At 43.9% G+C, this 19,465-nt stretch overlaps 1 protein-coding gene across 3 annotated transcripts in view; it reads right to left on the bottom strand.

Annotated features, from left to right (window-relative positions):
- LOC131885809 (uncharacterized) overlaps positions 1-19,465 on the bottom strand; it is a 51,860-nt gene that overhangs the window by 31,282 nt on the left and 1,113 nt on the right. For all 3 annotated transcript variants that reach the window (XM_059233982.1, XM_059233980.1, XM_059233981.1), the window contains exons 2-3: positions 18,262-19,446; positions 16,985-17,409 (exon numbers count right to left, since the gene is read on the bottom strand). In XM_059233982.1, the coding sequence (XP_059089965.1) occupies positions 16,985-17,409; positions 18,262-19,446 (1,610 nt within the window). The remainder of the gene's footprint in view (positions 1-16,984; positions 17,410-18,261; positions 19,447-19,465) is intronic.

Genomic DNA, 19,465 nt, shown 5'->3' with positions numbered 1-19,465 from the left:
GCTTTCAACCTATTTTCCTGATCTAAAACCGGAATATCTATGTGTGCACGGAATTCAAGCCAAGCCGTGACAAAAACCTTGAATATTTTGACATACATTAACATAAAGAAGAAAAAGTTCCCGAAATTGTGAAGACGTCTGGAATGAAGCAAAACCGGTCATGACTCCGACACAAACGATGAAACTTGGTGCTTGAAAAAAAGAGCTTAAATGCCATTCTTTAAGAACATTTATGGACCAACCCGGCCAATCACTCCTGAAGGTCACAAGAGGGTTCTTCTCTACCTCAGCTTTGAATTCTCAAAGGACTCGGCGAACCCCATTCGAGCTAGAGGAAATGAAATTTCCGAATGAGGAACTATTGAGTCTTTGTCTTGTGAGGACCACTGAAAAGGCTGGGCGAAGTGAAGAGGAACGAGAGTACATTCAAATCCAAACTCATTTTCCTCCATAGAGGCGTGAAGCAATCAACCCCCTATTTACCAACAGTGAAGACTACGCCTGCTACCTGGAAGAATTGGGGATATGACGTTTATCTGTTCTATCAAGCCTTTCCTTCCTCTGCATTTTGGTAGACAAAGGCCACAAAGTTTTATGTTTTTGGCAAAAGATGAAGGTGAGCATGAAGAACCCCAGGATGAAGAAGACGAAGATGAAGAAGCTCCTTTTGGAAATTAACAGGCTCATCCACACTGAAGGAAATGATTTGAAAACTTCGAATGATGTAAGTTTTCAGAGCTTGTTAATGAATGTTTGAAAGGAACCCCTCGAAACCTCAGGAAGTCACATTCCCCGAGGAAGAAAGGTATCCATCCCACAAACCTGATCAACAACCGTCTTTCTCCAAATGTGACTGGATACGACCGAGCTTATGAATAATCTCGCCATTCAAACCGAATACGCGAAGGCAGATAGGCTTTCCAAGTTCTTGTTGTTGTTTTTAGTATCCCGGAAACGGAAGGGAACGTGCATCAAACCAAGATGGAAGGACGACGATTTCACCGACAGCCACAACAAATTGCATTGCCCGATCCCAATGGCGTTCTCAAGTCTTCTCCTTGCAATCGAAAGCCGAGGAATTAGAACAAGCGGGCAATTTCCTCGGGGCTACTGCCAGATAAAAGAACTCCACACTATGTACAAAGGGCTGAGAAATGAAGAAACATCATCTTAACAACGGGTGGAAACCGAAGTGCACTCGGTACGTAGTCCTTGGGATCATTACCAATCCATAGGTAACTCGTTGAGGGAATTGGTGTCCTCCCAAGTGTCCTCTGATCCTACCAGAGAGTTTGCGTTATTTTCAACTCTCATCACCTTCCTTTTTGGTAGTATGGCCTTCCTTCCTTTCTTCCTCGACTCAACTCCCTACTTCCACAGTACAACATACTGAAGGTTCTCGGAACTAATGACCTTGGGAGCTCACATCGACGTCAACGACGACGAAAACGTGGGCTCCGACACCGACGAGAAGGAAAGCAAACCCGAAATACAACATGAATGGATCTAGACATGGTTTTTGCTCGAGGAAACCAATGAACGAATTTCTCTCCCCGACAAGGCACAAGGCACAACTCAAAACTCATCTCGTTGCTCTCTGTCTGCGTTTGTTTCTTTCTCCCACGCAAGAAAAGGAAAGAGGGCATTCACTGGAACATCACCCACACAAGCCATGTATACATCCAGGACACACCTGACACCCCCGGAGATATTGAATTTTTCATCACCATTCTTATGACCAGTTCTCTCTCTCGTGTGGAATGAGGTTAACAAGTATTAGTCCATGCACCACGTAAACGGAGGTGGGCGCAACTTTTCACGTCCTCGAGGTGGGTGGAACATTGGACCAGATGCGAGTGCAGTTCTCCATTGTTTAAACTCTCACCATTCGTAGTTTGTTCGCTCTTGGGCTTGGTTGGACATCATCAAGTTGGGGACGCATTGCACAAAATCTGATGAAAACTTCCGGCTAGTTCTGGCTGGCTCGGAGCGAACCAAGCCGGACTTTGGGCCAAGGAACCACCATTCATTCATCTGTTCCAATGTCCTTGCGGCATTAGCCGAGTACTTCGTCACATGTGTGTTAAAAAGAGAGCGCTATTCACTTGGAGGCTTATATTTTTGTGGATAGACGACGCATGGACCGTCCGTATCTCAAAGGAATCTCAGATAAACGGAACCAGGACATCAACTGCTGACCGGCGAACTTGGGCTTGGTCCTACCCGCCAACAGCTGAAATGAGGAATGCCGCCCATGAAAGTGCATTGCTCCACTAAATTTGCCAATGCATTTCTTGAGAAGCATGGGAAACCCGATGCCTTTGTAGTTTCTACACTTGGTTGCTTACGAAACCCGACGAATAGGTTTAATAACATTTGGGACTAAGAAAGTTTGTCCTTATTTCGAAAGAAAAAGAGACGCAGAGAAAAAAAGCGGCACTAGAGGAGAAGCTCAAAGAAAACAGGTCTTTGCTCCCTCAAGCAAGGCTAGTAGAGAACGCGTGATAGTTCAAAGTCCGGCTTTGGTAGCTTTTTGACTTGAAAAAAAAATCGCCATATTGAGTAACAATCGCAAAGTCCATTATCAAACTATCAACGTGACGAGTACTTGAACACGAACATATATCAGAATCGTGAATTATAGAATCGAAAACCAGTCCAATTGGGGAAGTTGAAGCCGATTTTTCCCTGCCGTTGGGTAGAAATACCTAATACTAAAAAGCAAGTCCGACAGTCATTGCATATTGCTCCCAAGACATTCTGACTTGATTCCATATTATTTGGGAGATCGATTCGGAGTAAGGGCAATACTTTCCTCCGCACCAGTCATATATTACGACGGATACAACCGGGGAACGATTCTCGCTTCCCCGCATTTTCATTGGATTCTTGTCGATCGTCGAGAAGACTGAGCAACTTTTTCTTGGGATCCCATCCATCACACGATTTTGCGCACACATCCATCCTCTCCTCAAAAACAATATGGGTTATGGAAAAAGTTCAAATTTCTCCAACTGGGTTTGACGATCTACAAGTACCCTTTTACGAGATTACCTAAGTACACTAGGGAACTTCGGTAGATTGGACCTTTTTCCTGAGAAAGCACCATTGCTTTTAACGGAATACCAGGCAGCCAAGTGTCCAGGGGACATGTTTGATATCTGGACGACGACGACCATAGACACTTTTGCAAACACGAATGTGATCTCACTTTTGTGATCAATGGTATCCGGAACTCGGTTTTAGGATATGGTGGGGAAAAATCAATTTTGAAACGTCATCAAATAATTTCTTGGCTCAGACGTTTGGCTCTTATGCAAACTCGTGTGCTTTGTCTGCTGGAATAGTCACGGACTTTTATCTTTTTTTGCAACATTTCCCACTTCTTTGATCCCCGGGAAGTCCTTAAATTCAAAGAGCGCTGATCCCGTCAAAGCTGTTTTTGTGCCACTCACAGATCGACATGATTGGGTGGGATAACGTCGGACCAGCTGAAAATTGGAAAATTTGACAGCCATAAAACTCAATCTACCTGACATAATGGCAATCCTCACATGCTCTCTTCCTCTCTCCTTCTTTACCTCTCTCGCTCTCTTGCGTTCTCTCTTGCGTTCTCTCTTTCATTCACTCGGAAACGCAAACGAACGCGACACGCATGGATCGGAGTGGATCGGTTTGGGAAGTGGAAGAAAACATGTCCAAGATGCTTGGAACATTCATTCTTTCAGGTGAAGAAGTACTTTGCCTGATGAGCTTAGTATGAAGAAATAGGATTGATAGAAAATTCTGGATACTGGATACTCCCCGCGGAAATCATCCATGTCATTATGTTGCTCTCTCCCAAATGAAATCCTTGCGAGGGATCACTGAAGCACCCAGAGGGCCTCTTGTTTGATACAATCAAAATACGACCTTGCCATTTGTCTCAAGGCTACAAGTCGCTTCGCCAGATGTGTGCCACCATAAGAAAAATGCCAAGCCGCCAGGATTACACCACTACATCGTGCACCACTACAACTTTGCCTAAGAGTCTCATTTGTGGCAAGTAAGTACGTACAGAAACTGGAGGAAGAGACCACTGATAATACATGTCTGCATGGAACATAAGCGCAAACAAGATGTGCGAGAGCCTGGAACAATTTATCTTGACGGTGGAAAAGGTGAAAAGGAACCCCAGCTGGAGATAAGACGAGACGGAGATGAGATGGATCACAAGATATGAGTCTGCCCCTATTTCTCCACTTTGAGGAAGGGAGGCAGAAACAGGGCACATTATAAAAACATCTTCCATATTGTGAGAGCTGTACGGAGCCCGTATGTACAGTACTACTGTACTACTATATGCTAGCTGTAAGGGTCTGACTCGAAGACATTCTCGCCCCATGAGCAAATTGACTTCGAAATTTACGAGCTCGTGCGCCATTTACTGTTTGTCTTTGGCATGTCGAGCAAAACTCTCCCATCAGCCAGTCAAGAAAGACCCTTGGAGTTCTGGAGACAAATGGTATCGCATTCATTGAGGCACTCACATGAGCCTGAAACATTCACTCTTTGTTCCCGGAATTTACACGCATGAGATCTCTCCTACTCATCCATCCAAAACTGATCGAGATCAGAGGTTGCAGATGCAATGCATTTTCCTCCGTTACTTCTAATACCTCAAATAAAGGTAAGACCAGAGGGCCTTTTTGTTTCAGTAGTACTTTTGCTTTTTCTCATCTTAACCTTGTGAAAAATGACGACAACATGCTATTATAGCTAACATACCAGGAAAACGCTGGCATTTAGTAGAAGTCGTGTGTTTTTCCAAGGACATCTGATACTCAAGTGGACGTCTAACTTATTTTCCAGACATCCTAAGGCCAAGTTGACTATAAGTTTGATCCAACGCCAAAAGACCAAAACTTTTCAGACCTTGAAAATCCATTTGGTTGCCACATGAATGCTCCAAATGAGCATTTTCAACCTTGATAATGGTATGAAAACAATATTTGGCTAAAATAGAAATTGAAACAATCAGAGTAAATTGGCTACACACTGGTCCTTAATAAGCTCGGTTTAATTCTGACAGGTATGTTCCCAAGCAATCGTTCCAGATTGGCATGGGGTTGTCCCACACAATACATTTATGATATTGTCTTTGCAAAGTAAAGACGTCCTTGGTTGTTCAGTTGGAATCAATAAAGACACGCACATCGGAATGTAAGCGCAGAGGAATGTCATTGGTTATGCTGATCGGGTGAAGCAATTAAGATCTTGTGAATGCTTGTTCATATTTATTCAAGGGAAAAATACAGCCCCAAGAGAGAGAAAATGACCTCGGAGGACCCCAAGGTCAACAATGGGAGCGGAGAAGGAGAAGATAAGGACGCACAAATTGACCAGGCATTTTGAGAGATTAATGATTCTAAATAACGCTCTGTTGACTTGTGGAGGGAAGACAAAGAGCCTCCACTAATGTAATCAACTTGCCAATGGACAAATCCCTGGGTTTCATCCGCTCTTAATGTTCCCTCGTGAAGTGAAAGCAGACTGATGAGCAAAAGTCGCCCTCATTGTTATGCTCTTCTGGGTAAGAGGTTTCTCGCTCTAATGCGCACACCCTTCATATACGTACGTACACATGCATACTGGTGCATACTGTTTATTGTACAATCTACGGTATACCGACAATGAGTTGAAAACTAGACTTGACGAAGAACACAATGGACAAAAGCCATTGGTGTTACAATGGAAAGAAATGTTTGGGAATGCTGCACAGTTTCTTTGTATACATTCGAACATTAACATTTGGGGAAATGTTTGAACGCATCTTTGTTTACTTGTCCTATAATCAACAAAAATCATCTCTAAATTTTGATGGGCAACAATTGAGCATTGTTGTTATATAATAAGAGCTTTTTTTATATTGAAAACAAAATAATGAACACTGTGACCGGCTCTTGTTACCGAAAAAAAATCTAGGAAGGAGTAAATCAAGTCTTTGAAAAAAAAATAGTATTGTTTAGGTCACCCAAAGACTTTTTTTCATGATAGCTTATTTATACAGAATGTAAGAAAGAAACCGTACAAGCTTTTTCGCTCAATGTGCCGTGGCATCCTTCTAAATATCTGGCTATTATGCATGATTCTATTAAATACATGGGTAAATGCGAGTCCAAGATGTATTTGGGTAATAACCAAGAAATTATGGACCATTTTAGAACATGTCTCGGTGGTTAAGAATTACCTTAACGACAAGGCTCTGCGACCAAAAGAGAATAAAGAGATTCCCTCAAGACTGTTTTCCCTTGGTAGTTACTTTTCCTCATTTGTATCAATTCTATTTCGCCTGAGGAGCGTCTACAGCTGACAATGAAAATTCGTTTTCGGGAATCGTTTCAATCAATTCAGAATGGCACCGATATTTGGGCTTTGCTAAACTAACGACCCATCGTAAACATTTCCATAAAATCAAAACCCATTTGACTTTTACCAATCATTTTAGGGGGGTTGAAATAAAATCAAGACTCCTAAAACAGCGACCACTAGGGACTAAAAAAAAAAAATCGGTTTTATTGGCCACCAAAACATTATCTTGATGTTTGCAATGTCCTGTTTTGATATTTGGTGTAAAATCAACAAACGCCTATTTTTTACCAAGCAATAACAAGTCACTTCAAAAACATTTCAACACGCGCAAACCTATCGGTACAAAAACATATACATGGAAATTAAGTTTTTCCTTATCTAATTGTTGATCATTAAAACATACTTTTTGTGTGAGGAACAACTTCAATGAATTTTCTTGGAACATCAATTTCAAACAATCCAACAACACTTGAAAAACAAGAGAAAACTCCACATTGAAAAAGGTCTATTTTTCCATCCCTTCTCACCTGCTAACAAGCTCCCATTACCTTCAAACTATTGATAAAGATCTGAGTAATTCTTGCCAGTGTTTCGTATGGACGAGAGTTGAGTTGCACGGAACACTAGAAGATGGAATGAGAGGATCTCTCTTTCTCGTCGAAGCAAGCAGAAATATGGGGAATGGAACGTGGCCACAAAGCTCAGACAGATCATGTGGATTTGAACCTAATCCCTTCACGATTGGATCAACATCCTCCATTTCCAAACCCGGGTTGAGGTTACAGGATTCAGCTCGCTCGGAGGCTGCCTACCAAAACTTTCTTCCATTCGAAGACTCTCAGGTGAAACAAACCGTGCTTGGGGGTGTGCTGTACGAATGTACGTACATATTCATGAATAATCGAAAACCCGGTTGTGTTGTTATTTCCGCAAAAATCGAGGATCTGCACTTCCATTCTAGTTCTTACATCATTCACCCGTTTGCTTGGCAGAAGAACATGGACGAGGTTGCATCAAAATCCGTTGCTTTGGGACGGTATGAAAACCATCTCTCCCGAATGAACCTTTTATGGAGAGAGCTGGCATGATTTTGAAATTTCATGTGAGAATCGTCGGGCTCATCTTTCCGACAGGCAACTTTTTCTTCATCCTCGAGGCTGGCTGTCCTCAGTGATTTATGCAGTGAGCTGGGGCCACAAACAATTTGTAAAAGTTCGGCGCCAACCTTCATGAAATTTTAATGAACGAGAGGACCTTCATGCGAAAGCAAGGGAACTTTTTATTTCCTTCCCCTTCGAATGTTTGGGTGTCCCACGAAAAGCATCCAATGAACCACCTACTACCCTTGGTTCCAACAACGAAGTGCGTACCTACGAACGAGTAGAAGAGCTAAGTTCAGTCAGTTAAGCAAAATAATTTATGTCCCAATGTACTCGCATTCCAAAATGATCAACGAGTCTTGTTGTAATGTACTTTGAAATGCGGAAACCACACATTCCCTTGGCCTTGTTTGGAGATGGTGACTTTCACCCACCGGGGAAAAAAAGGCGCTAATCCTTGGATTATATGCATTGACTCATGAATATTCATTGAAGTGGAACTGTTTACAGGTCTCTCTAAAACGAGTTTCATCATGGTCCTCGTCCTCGAAATGGGGGCAATATCATCTTGGATCTAGTGTTCCAAGTTCCACTCGAGCGGAACGAATCCAGGCTAGAAAGTGGGACAGGTTTTGCGGCGGTGAAGTTGCTCGGATTCAATCGCTTTGAGGTCAAGCGGATTTTGGAAATTGGAACTTGGAACGCAACGCACATGCCACTTTCAGTTTGAGGTCAACAGAGGTCTCTTTGGGTAAGAACGACATTCAAACTCTTTCAAGATATGGAAGGTCCACACAATCATTGCGTTCTCTTCTCTGCTCTTTGTTCCACGAAGGCTAACAGCCCCCTCCCCCGTTTTCGAAACCAATGTATGTATGAATATATTGGGCATGCATCGGACCGAAACGCATTGTTTATGGCTCATTGGATGTGTCGTTTAAATAGTGCATTACCCTATGATGCACTGTATCTTAGTACAATACTCTAGTAAATAAAGAAAATTCACGTTGCAGGTTTTCTCTCTTATCGATACTTCTAGAGATCAGCGCAAGGATTGGATTCTGACATTTTCTGGCTTAAAGATTGTCGAGCATCGCAAGAGAGACCTCTGGTGAAAGGCCTTTATATTATCATTCTGAAGTATATTGACGTGACTGGAATGTAGATGTAAATTTGTTGGGGTTCGGCAGAGGTTCTCCTTCTTTTGCCTGTCTCAGATGCCCAGAGCCCCATTTCGAGGAAAGGGAATGAGGTAAGTTGAAACTAAAGTAAAACTTTACACTTTCTCTGCTTGGAACGGCGGTTCACGTTTGATAGGGATGCTTTCTCACACCATGGAAGTATAATGTTCCTCATAAAGCCACCATGCTTAGTTTACAGTTTCACCCCCCAACCGCTTTTCTTCGCTCCGAACACATAGATTTCAGGTTTCACTCACGTGTGCCCAGATGATTTGTTGACATCATTGTACAATGACATGCATAAGTGAAGTTCTTTTTTTTTAAAAAAGACAACGTGGAAAAAAGTGGAGGGGAGGGGTAATTATTCATATGCAGGGTTGCAAAAAGTTGTCTTTGCCAATGAGTCCTTCAACCCTTCGATCCGTAATGTTGCCTTGGTATTAAAGCCTTCATTTGAAGGCCCTCTGGTTCTCTCTCGACGAGTGACTATCTCGTCTTTCAGACCCATATCTTTTGCTTGGCTTGCAACATGATGGCATCGATCGGCGCCTCGAGCCAAGTGTCCTCTCGTCCCGTTTTAAACTCCTTCATTTATTACCACATGAACCGCTTATTGCTCGGTTACAAAGACCATAGATTCAAATAGGGAAGCAGAACTCTCCGAGGTGTGTTCGTCGAATGAAAAAATCGGTCAGAAAAACACTATGGAAACCCTAGTTTAAAAATTTCCTCCTTCAGAGGCGCTTTATTTTTAGATGAAAGCTCTAATTGTTCGAAAATGCAACGGCATTTACCGTTCCTCTTTGTAAATCCATGCTCTCATTACAATAAGTACAGTATGCCAGATGATGCCAACTGAACAAAGTCAAAGAGTGGGATTAGGGGAGATACGATCTTTCCTTATGCAGTGTGGCCCATATTCAGCCGTGAACTTCTCTCAGCAGCCATCAGCATGGAAAGTAGCCAACGAAGGGACATCAAAAATCATTCTCTTCCTGGATTCACAAGAGCAAAGTGATAAAAGAAACTTTTTCAGCCTTTGCGGCCAGCTCGCTATTGCCGTAAATTTCCCCCACTCTTTCTCTTTCCCCTTCGCTTTCGTTCGATTCTCCTTCGTTCTATTCAACTTGTTTCAACACAGTTGTTGAATCTCGTGTCAAGATTTAGGACCATGAAAAGGCTACCTACCACCTTCCTTCTTCGTTCCCCTCATAGTGTTCAGATAGATAGAACGGCTTTGAATTTCCGATTTTCACTCACATTGGAGATGATATGAAATGTCACTTTTGAAGGACCTTCCTCGCCAAACCAGGCATCATTTCAAACTTGACAAGGAAAGTGAGTCTGCCTGTCTGTTATTTGGAACGCTCGAAAAATGTTTCGCTCATAAAGATGAGAAGAACCGCGAGGAAAAAATAGAACTCGTCATTAATATCCTTACAATTCCAAACGAATGACGGAGATATCACATGTAAGTCGAGTCAATTATAGATGAGAAAGCCTTCCTTTTACAAATTCAGCTCACAGAAACATATTCAGTCATATATTTTTCACAATAGGTCACTCTCCTTATGATGATAGTTATTAATCATAAAGAAAAGAATAATTGAGTGGAAAAAATGCTTACCCTAGACAGCTGGAGCTTTTTTACCGTTCTGTACCACATTTAATGACACAAAACAGGAGCTACTTTCGTTTTATTTAGCTATATTAGGGCTTTATATGATCAGGCTTGCCGCTAACAAGTAAAAAGCAAATCCACCTTTCCCATCGCCTTTTTCAAAGGTGTTCCTTCTCTCTAGTCTAGCTACAATATTGGAGTATCAGAAATGCACGGTTTTGTTAGAAAACACAGAATTTCCGTCTAATATAAGTTCCCTTTGGCCAAGCAATGGAACTAGTTGCTTGTACGCAGTAGGTCGACAAGCAGGATGCGCTCTTTCTCCTCTCATCTATTGGTGGATCTCAAGGGGGTCCTTTTGTCACAACGTGGAAGACCCTCTCTCCTCAAACTGCGTTCTGCTGGATTCTGAAGGTCTCTCTGGCATCCTACGATCGTAAGCCGTACCCCTTTTTGATTGCTCAGGTTATGCCGAGGGATTTTAGGGTAGATACTGAGCCATCCAAGGCCCAAAGGTTATCTCCTACTCATCATGGGTTAGCTGTTTGTACACTACTACTATACGCTTTTGCTTGTGTCGTTTGTTCAGGTTGAGGGGATTTGAAGAATGGAGGCGAGACCGTAAAACGCCTTTTCCGGCCTATCAAGTCTGAAAACCTAGAGTAGTCAGAGTGGGGAATGTACCATAAAGAAGAAGAGCTCTAAGGAGCCAGAAGCCAAGTCTAATTGGAGCTAACCAAGGCCGATCATCCACGACACTAGAGGATCCCTGATGTCGATCCAAAGCGGGATGAATAAGAAATGGAGGCGAGTAAAGTAACCGATTGGAAACAACACCCAACAAAACACCGTCGACTTGAGTCCACTACGTTTGTATTGCGGAAGGCTCATTTTGGAAATTGGGAGAACCTGCCAACTCTTGGGCGCACCAACGAACCAATGAACGAGTGAATGAATGAATTAAGAGCAATGAGGAAATCTGGACACCGATAGACCCGAACTCTAAAGTGAGTCCGCGAGGCATTGGTACTAAATGAGTTCATTTTGCAGATTCTGCAAAGACCTTTTTTTGGCTCGCGTCTGAGTTTTAAATTGAAGTCCTTTATATCACAGAGTAAGATTCACTCCGACCTTGAGCGAATCTTTTCTCATTTGTAGATTGCCCATGACCAATCTCGCTTCCAATGAAGGAACGAGCTTCCGTGGCTTCTTCTGAATATTAGTTATGCCCCATCAACGTACGAACGTCTACGAACGTACAAACAAACAGTCGTGTCGTATTGCAACTCAAGCCTTAGAGCTCGAAATGTAACCTGGGAGTGAAAGGCTGGAACCATTGAACCACAAAACGCGTGCATCCTGTGCCCTTTCTTCATTTTAGGGAACTGGCTACATTCAAGGTTCATTAGCTAAGCCGATGCATTTTGCATTACAAGTCAAAGTATTATGCATGAATCCATCCAATTAGAGCTCGCCAGACAAGCCCAAAAAAACCTCTTGATTGCATTGTCAAGCGGGACAAGCTTGGCATGAACCTCGAGTGCAATTCAGTCATTCAGCCATTCAGCAGTGCTTAAAACGGGTCCTGCTTTGTCATGTCTAGCGCTTTGAGATCAGTTCCGTCTCTCAGCATACACACTCGCACACATTTAAGCTATTTTGTCTAGGGGGAACTAAATCAGACCCGGTGCTGGCTCGACATTGCCGTGTGGGATGCCAGTCGGGACCGACACAATGAGCCCAGGAAACCACCCGATTCACTGCGGATAAAGTTTAATCTTGGACTTGTGAGCTCGACTAGAATGATGGGATATTTTCGAGGACTGGCGTGCAATGAAGATGTTGCTGCCATCCCTTGATGAGTAGGAGCGAAACCATGGCTCCGAGGGGATCCGATCTAAGGAGATGCTTGATCGAGACGAAACTCCTCCTTGAAGCACTACTAGCTTCTATATCGACCATTGCCACTATTATTCTACAGTAGTCCCCAACGCCCAAAAGAGAAAGGGAAATAATGACGTATTGCTGATAAGGCACATATCATGATCAATATAATCAAATCTTTGGGTTCCACGTTTGGAACCGGCGTTCGTGACTGTTCAGGTTTTTTGGGCTCAACCATTGAAAGTCTATGTGGATCATCTCTTGACTGGTAGGGTATGTGCGTGAAATAACCATGGAGTGGCACACTAGTCAGGTTACTACACTATACCGTATCACATAGAAACTTGGGATAAACTTAGGGGGAAACATCCTCATTAGCATGATGAATGGTGATCAAGCTCAGGGGGAGCTCGCTCACGAGTTAAAACCATTATTGGTTTTTGTCCTCCTCTTGAGTTTTTAGAATGAATGTGGAACAGGCGGGGGTTCCAACCGGGAGGCTCATAAATTCCAGCTATCCCTATTGTTGTAGCTTATCTAATGGTCGGAAAGGAACTCTTGACAATAAAGGAGTACACTAGATATAAGCATATGTTATAAAAGTACTGAAATATTGGTCGGGAAGTGGTTGAGGTGAATAGGGCATTTTATGTGGCATTTTTTATTCGGCCTTAAACTTCTTGTTGTCACAGTTGTCAAGGGAGAGCAAGGTGTTTCTTTAGTTTCTGCAATTTTAATGGAGCATCAGAATTGGCGTGGAAAGTTCAAATTTAAACTTTTGAAATATTGTTTACATTTTTCATCAACCTGCTTTCAGTCAGCTCAAGACAGTAATTGCCCTTTTCATTGAGCGGAGTTGGCGCCCTCTGCCTCGTTTAAGTACGGACATAAAGTTTAGAAACGAGAAAATACTAGGAAAATCATTGCTTTACCTGTTATTGGTGACGACTTTAAAAATTAAAATTATGTGAAACTTGCCCTTAATCTTATCTTGATAACTAACAAGCCCATAAGCAACGAAATATTACTTTATACTAGAACTGCCCCAATATAGCACTGTCATTATTATCCAAACTTGAATAAATCGTCTATCTAACGTCAGGGAAATGTCAATCAATTGATTATTCATTCTACTGAAGTTATTGACCATTCACGCTCATTAATGGCTATCAAGCACGCCTCTAGAAATCAATAAAAGTGATGTTTATCTGGCATGATCAAAATTCACAAAAAAAACAACTTGAATTAGGTATCCTGTTAGGGAACTTGTGCCAATTAACATCAATCTTGAGTTGTTATCTTGAGACTATCGATTACATTTCAGAAGCAACATCTTTGGCTTTTCTGGAACAAAATAGAAGCTTAAATGACAGAATCCTTTACCTTGCTCTGAGTTGATCACGGTTGTTTATCCGCACATGGAGAAGGCAGAGGGCGCTTTTTGATGTGTTGAAAAGCTGGATTGTCTTATAATTTTCTTTAACAGCCATATGGTCACAGATCAAAGACCTTAGTGCAAAAAAAATCCTAGAATTCTGAGACTGGGGTGTGACCATCCTACCCAACAAACCGAGCAAGTCATCAAACAATTCGTCAAATTTTATCCTATTTGTTCCGTTGTTCAATGTCGTTCGATCGAAATACCTTCGCCTAACTGTATTCAGGTTCTAATCGTGAACTTGAATGTTGTCCAAAGATTAGAGAATTCGAATGAACGGGCAAATTGCTTCCTCACAGGGAAGCACTTATACCACAGATTAAGTACAAATTTGTATGCTCAATCAATGACCTTGCCCTAGGCAACCTAATCTTGTGTACTGTAATCATTCTAATGTATGGGTTTTCTTTTCTTCGTGGTTGCCTTGCACTCGAGTCCCACAAATTAACCAGGGTTTGGCCTGATTTCCGAAGTTGGTGGTCAGGTGCTTGATTAAACTCTCTCCATATTGACCGTGAATGGAAGCCAGGTCTAGTCAAACGGCCTCTGTATTAGGAAAGCCTCGAGAGAATAAGCCTGACGAAGATGTTTGTCGATTTCTTGTCTTGTCTCAAGAAAAGGAACAATTCATTGGTCGCCGCCTAAGAAATGGACTTCTTTTGAAATGTCTCTCTCGAGATGGAGAGCCAGGCCAAGACAGGGAAGTCCTTTCTTTGGCAGCTGACGCGTTCCAAAGAAATCGAGGCGGGGGAAATTGGAACGGGGAGAAAATGCAAAAAGATATTGTAAGACTCCCTTGAGACAAGATGTGACAGGATCAGACACGGCTACTGAATGGCAGGAACTGAAGAGTGGGTACTCAAAAAGCAGTACCTTACAAAGAGCCTTGTATCGGGTTACGCGTCATACCAAAGGTTAGCAAGCCAACAGCATGCTGTTGCTCCTTTTGGTACCTTATGATTGAAGGATACCTCCCTCGTCCCCGACCAACCTCTTCTTCGTGCAGCAGGAATGGCTTTTGTCCGGGATGAAGATGTCTTAAATGTTAGATTGCGCTTATATTTGCCATCGGAGGAGAGGCACTCCAAAAAGGGATTCATTGCCACTGTTGGTTCCACGGTCAATGTTGATCCTCCCTGAACAGCGGAAGTTGCGGGATGTTGGTTCGTTTGTTGGCCTTATAAAATAAATCCTCCTACCATAAAGCAAAGGAGGGAAAACGAAGCCATCAATGACTCCCATTTCGTTGGCCGGGATACGGATAGTATGTTGCGATAGGAGTATGGGAATGCCAAGTCTCTTCGGGCTTTTGACATCGGAAAACCCTCGCCTCACAACTCTCAAGGCTGAATTTGTCCTTGCCTCCCAAGCCCAGCAGGCTGGCTTGACTCGCAATCTCATGAGAGGAACAATTGTGCATCAGTCAAGTTATGATGGCGCATTGGCATATTGAGCGAGTGAGAGACGGGCAGAGACCATGTACGTATGTGTGTAGCATTCTTCCACTCACCATACCACCACTTCACTTCGGTAAGCCGTAGCGGGCGGGGGAGAGAAAGAAATGGAAGTCATTGCTATGTAGCATTTGGACGATGTGTATGTAAACCTGTCACATTCGTTTCCACAAGGCTAGCAGTACCGTGGAAGAAGGGAAAGTGGTAATAGCTACTACGTACGTACATGGATGTGTTCCTTTGGTGAGCAGAAATATTGTTCCCGATTGCGGCGGGGTAGGAGAGAGGGAGGGAAGGGGGAGATCCACTTTCCAATGGGGATAGTTGTGAAAACCGAGTGCACTTACCATGTAGTAGAACTGGAACTGCCGGCAACATGAAATGTATCAGCGTATAGTACACCCACCGTGGTCCAAGTTGGGACATGAGTGGAGAGTGCCCCCCAATTTTATGGGACACATTCATGAAAAGGCTCCTCGAGTTGTCTTCTTGGAAACGATAGAGTGAAGATATTGCGAGCCCAGCAGTTCTTGCGAATATTGGGATGAATTCCATTTCTTGGAGCCACATAAAAAGATATTACACCAGTACACACTGTCGATGTTTCTGTCGGAAATGAATTGGAGGACATTGTGGGAGGAAATGGGTTTGTTCCCATCATTAACTCATGCATACTCAACAGCAGTGGGAGGCGGTTGGCTGGTTGGTTGGTTGGTTGGGTGGGTGGTTCTGAGTGGATGGGTGGGCGCTCGAGGAGGGACTGACATGGAACATTGGACCTTCGCTTCGGACCTCTAATCACATATTTGGATTGGTGCCAGTACCCATATTTATGTTGATTGCCAATCATTTGGGGTAAGAAGTGGTATTCTTTGTGGAAAGGCCGATTTCACTGCCTCCGGCTGGGCATTAGTTGGGCCAGGAGGTCTCATTTGCCCGAGTCTGACTTGGAATGTCAATTAGTGGCTTCCTTTTTTTCTCTTTGTTCCTTTCATAGACATGTTCCAAGTTGACATTAACTCGACAAAAAGAGGGTTGAGAACTGGAGCAGAGAGCACGTAGGTAGAGTAGAAGAAATGGTAAAAGGAGGAGGGACGACGAACCTTTAACCTTCTGGCTCCAGTCTGTCTGAAGCACTGCTTCTCACACAGTCACTCACTCACTCACTCTTCCATTCATTCATTCACTTAGTTAGCAAGCGGGATCCCCGCATTGCCTACTGCTCAACTATCCCCTATGCATTCCAGAGAACTTAATGCCAGAATGAGCCTTGCAAGAGGTAGTGGCATCCAGACATGGAAGAAAGAAAGAACGAACGAACGAACGAAGGGAGAGAGAGAGAACGAGAAATTACGCAATCAATCACTCTGGTGAGTATAGTAGTCGTCTCAAAGAGCTTCATCTCCTGCTTGATCCTTCAAGGCACAAGGGAGAGAATCAATTTCGATTTCCCTTCTTGGCTCTGCCAAGAGCATAAAAGGGAACGAAAACAGGACTGAAATCTGACAATGTCGCCTTCGGAAGAGGAATGTACATCCATACTGTAGAGGGCAAAAGACGCTACTAAATAAACAAGTTGGTTTTGGGTAGCTGGTAGTCAATGTTCTTGACAAACCCACCCACCTGCTCCCTCAAAACATAAGTGTATTATGGAGTATTTATATAGTGAGCCTACCTTGGTTGGTTCTTCAATTCCCTAAGGAGATATTCGCTCAAGATAAACAAGTAATTACAGAGAACTTACTTCCGAGGAGCACACCTCATCAGAAAAAAACCTGATTCATTTCAACGGGGAGAAGAACTCTCTTCGGCAAGATATTCGTTGGATCTCTCGCACAAGCCAAGGACTGGTTGATTAGTTGGTCGGTTGGTTGGGACGTAGGGTTGTTTGATAGGTTGGCATGTCAAGAGACAATAGAAGGAAATGGCGACAATTCCAATGGCTTTGGTCTTACCTGATGATCATGGTATCCAAACGACGCCGTTCGGGGATGACGAACAATGAGATCCGGATTGAATTCAGTGGCGTTGGCAGTGAACAAATCCCCCTTTCCGGCGAAGGCTCCCCTCTTTTGCTTAATACACTGACTCACTTCATCATCTTCTATCATTCTTGGGCTTTTCACGGAAGCCCAATGGGCAAATTCACTGGAAAACTGCTGATTGGGAAACATGGGGACCGCTTGTGGCAATGCTTGGGACGAGGCTGACTTTGATCGCTGGCCATTGGGAGCTAGCAAGGGTTGCATCATCTCTTTGGTGGTACCCTGTCGAGGCAGTGACATCCCATTCATCATAGGCAATCGTCCATCTAGACTCTGACTATCCCAGGCGCCTGATTCTTCTAATGGAATGACCGGCTGAGAGTGGCGTAATGATCCTGAAATTGGAAGCAAATGAAATGATGTGGCATTTCACACTTTTCTTTCGTCGAGTTCATTAAAAGCCAGAGACACTTTCGTTCTTGTGTCCTCCATTACAGGAAGAGAGGTGGATCCACGGACAAGGACCATTTGTTCAAAAAGCAAATGTAAGAACTTGCACACCAGGAGCGGAGAGCACTGAATACCGAGTAGGTGGCTGGATCAGCATGAGAGAAAAAGCAGGCCTCTGTAAGCGTATTTGTGTAATGGAGATAATTCATTGGCAATTCTTGACCACCATGAAGGCTGGAAAGAGTACGTGTACAATATGGCTTTCCCCTTAGGTAACCTTGAATCATACAGGGTGCACCAAGTGGACGAAATCTTCTATTTTCTTCTCAAAAGTCTCTCCTCCAAAATGAAACTGTCACAAAGAGAGAGGAGGAAGTTGGAAGAAGAAGAAGGAAGACTCCCAAAGTAGAGCCACCAAGGCCAAGGGCACAACCGTCCGCAAAGGAAAGACATCCATGTCTTTTGAACACAGGGGAAGGGAGGGGGAGTTCAGGCTCTCAAGAACTCGTACCATGGAACTTGGAACAGTTCACAGGGAAAGGACATACTGCTGCTCGAGATTGCAACATACTATGGCCTACCGGAGAACTGATATAAAGCTCTAAAGTCAGATAAGACTGGCACACAATCACGGGACATGCATTGTAAGAGAGACTCAAAGCACGGACTTCCGACCTTGGCATTTCTTTACAATAGCGAACGGATAACGGGGATAAACTGGAAGTCACATTACATTTTCTCCGTGAATACTCGACGACAATAATAAATAACTTATTCAATGTCTACCTACAACTGACCTGTTCTTGGCGACTTTCTGGGCTGATGAATCCCATTCTCGAGTGGAGGGGTGGGAGGAAAGTCAAGCACCTTCCCACAAGTGCATGGAGGTGAGGGTGGCGGTGGCACCTCATCATCCTCATCGTCCTCATCGTCAAGCATGTCGCCATCATTGGAGTCTGTAGTGGTACCGCCTCCATAGAGATTGGTCTGAATTTGATGGCGCAGATGATGTTGATGACCTTGGTAATCCTGAGGAGGCAGGTGAGTAGTGTGAGGATGAAAAAGAACCGGCCCTTGGAGCGAGGCATGTGTTTCAGGCAGGTCAATGGGCGGTGGTTGCTTCCTCTGCTGATGTCGCTCCCATTTGGCTTGGGTGGCTCGTTTGGCTCTGACAGCCGACAACGGGGATTGAGCTCGTTCATGACTAAAGCTCTCTGACCTTTGTACCATGGTGCTGCTTGACCGCCGTGCAGTGTCCTTGGGGCCAGACTCATTGATGAGGTGGTGGTGATGGTGATGTTGGTGGTGTTCTTGATGCGATATTCGACCCGAAGAAAGGGGTCCAATGGTATTGGGAATGTGAGTATTGACAGAGGTCAGTAAACATGGTTGAGAGCCAGTGATCCTTTGGCTTCTTGTCATGGCTAAGGGCATCTCCGAGCCATGGTGAATGGTGACACAGTGTTGTGGTTGAAGGGTCGGTCTGTCGTGCCAATGCTCTTCTCCGGGATAATTGGAATTTAGTGGAACGAGAGTTCGCCTCCGACCTGATTGCTTGTCTGTGCTTGGAACTCTTTCAGCTGCTGTAGGCTCTCCTGGAGCAGGCTCTCCCCCGTTCCTCGGTGAATACGAGGGACCACCTCGTTTGTTGCTATTGGAGGTTGGTCGGTCCAAAGTCATTAGACATGGCTGTGAACCATTCATTGTAAGACGGCGATACTTCGGCTTTTGAGACTGTTGTGGTTCTTTGGGGTGATGGGACTTTTCCTGCTTCATTATGGGAGCCATCCCCTGGGACCACGACGTAACAGCTTGAGATGGATGGCCTCCGTCGTATTCAAGCCAAGGCATCGGCAGGGTGGCAGTCTCGGGATTGATGACTTGGATATGCTCAACAGGGCCATCTAAAGAAGGGGTGATGCGGCGGACTTCCACTTGGCCGTTCGAAACGTTGCGATACTCTGCCAACTTCTCGATCCCTCCTAAAGGACGACTCAGCTC

This window comes from Tigriopus californicus, chromosome 8 (assembly GCF_007210705.1).
Source record: "Tigriopus californicus strain San Diego chromosome 8, Tcal_SD_v2.1, whole genome shotgun sequence".
NCBI lineage: Eukaryota > Metazoa > Arthropoda > Copepoda > Harpacticoida > Harpacticidae > Tigriopus > Tigriopus californicus.
This window is presented reverse-complemented; position numbering and strand designations above follow the sequence as displayed.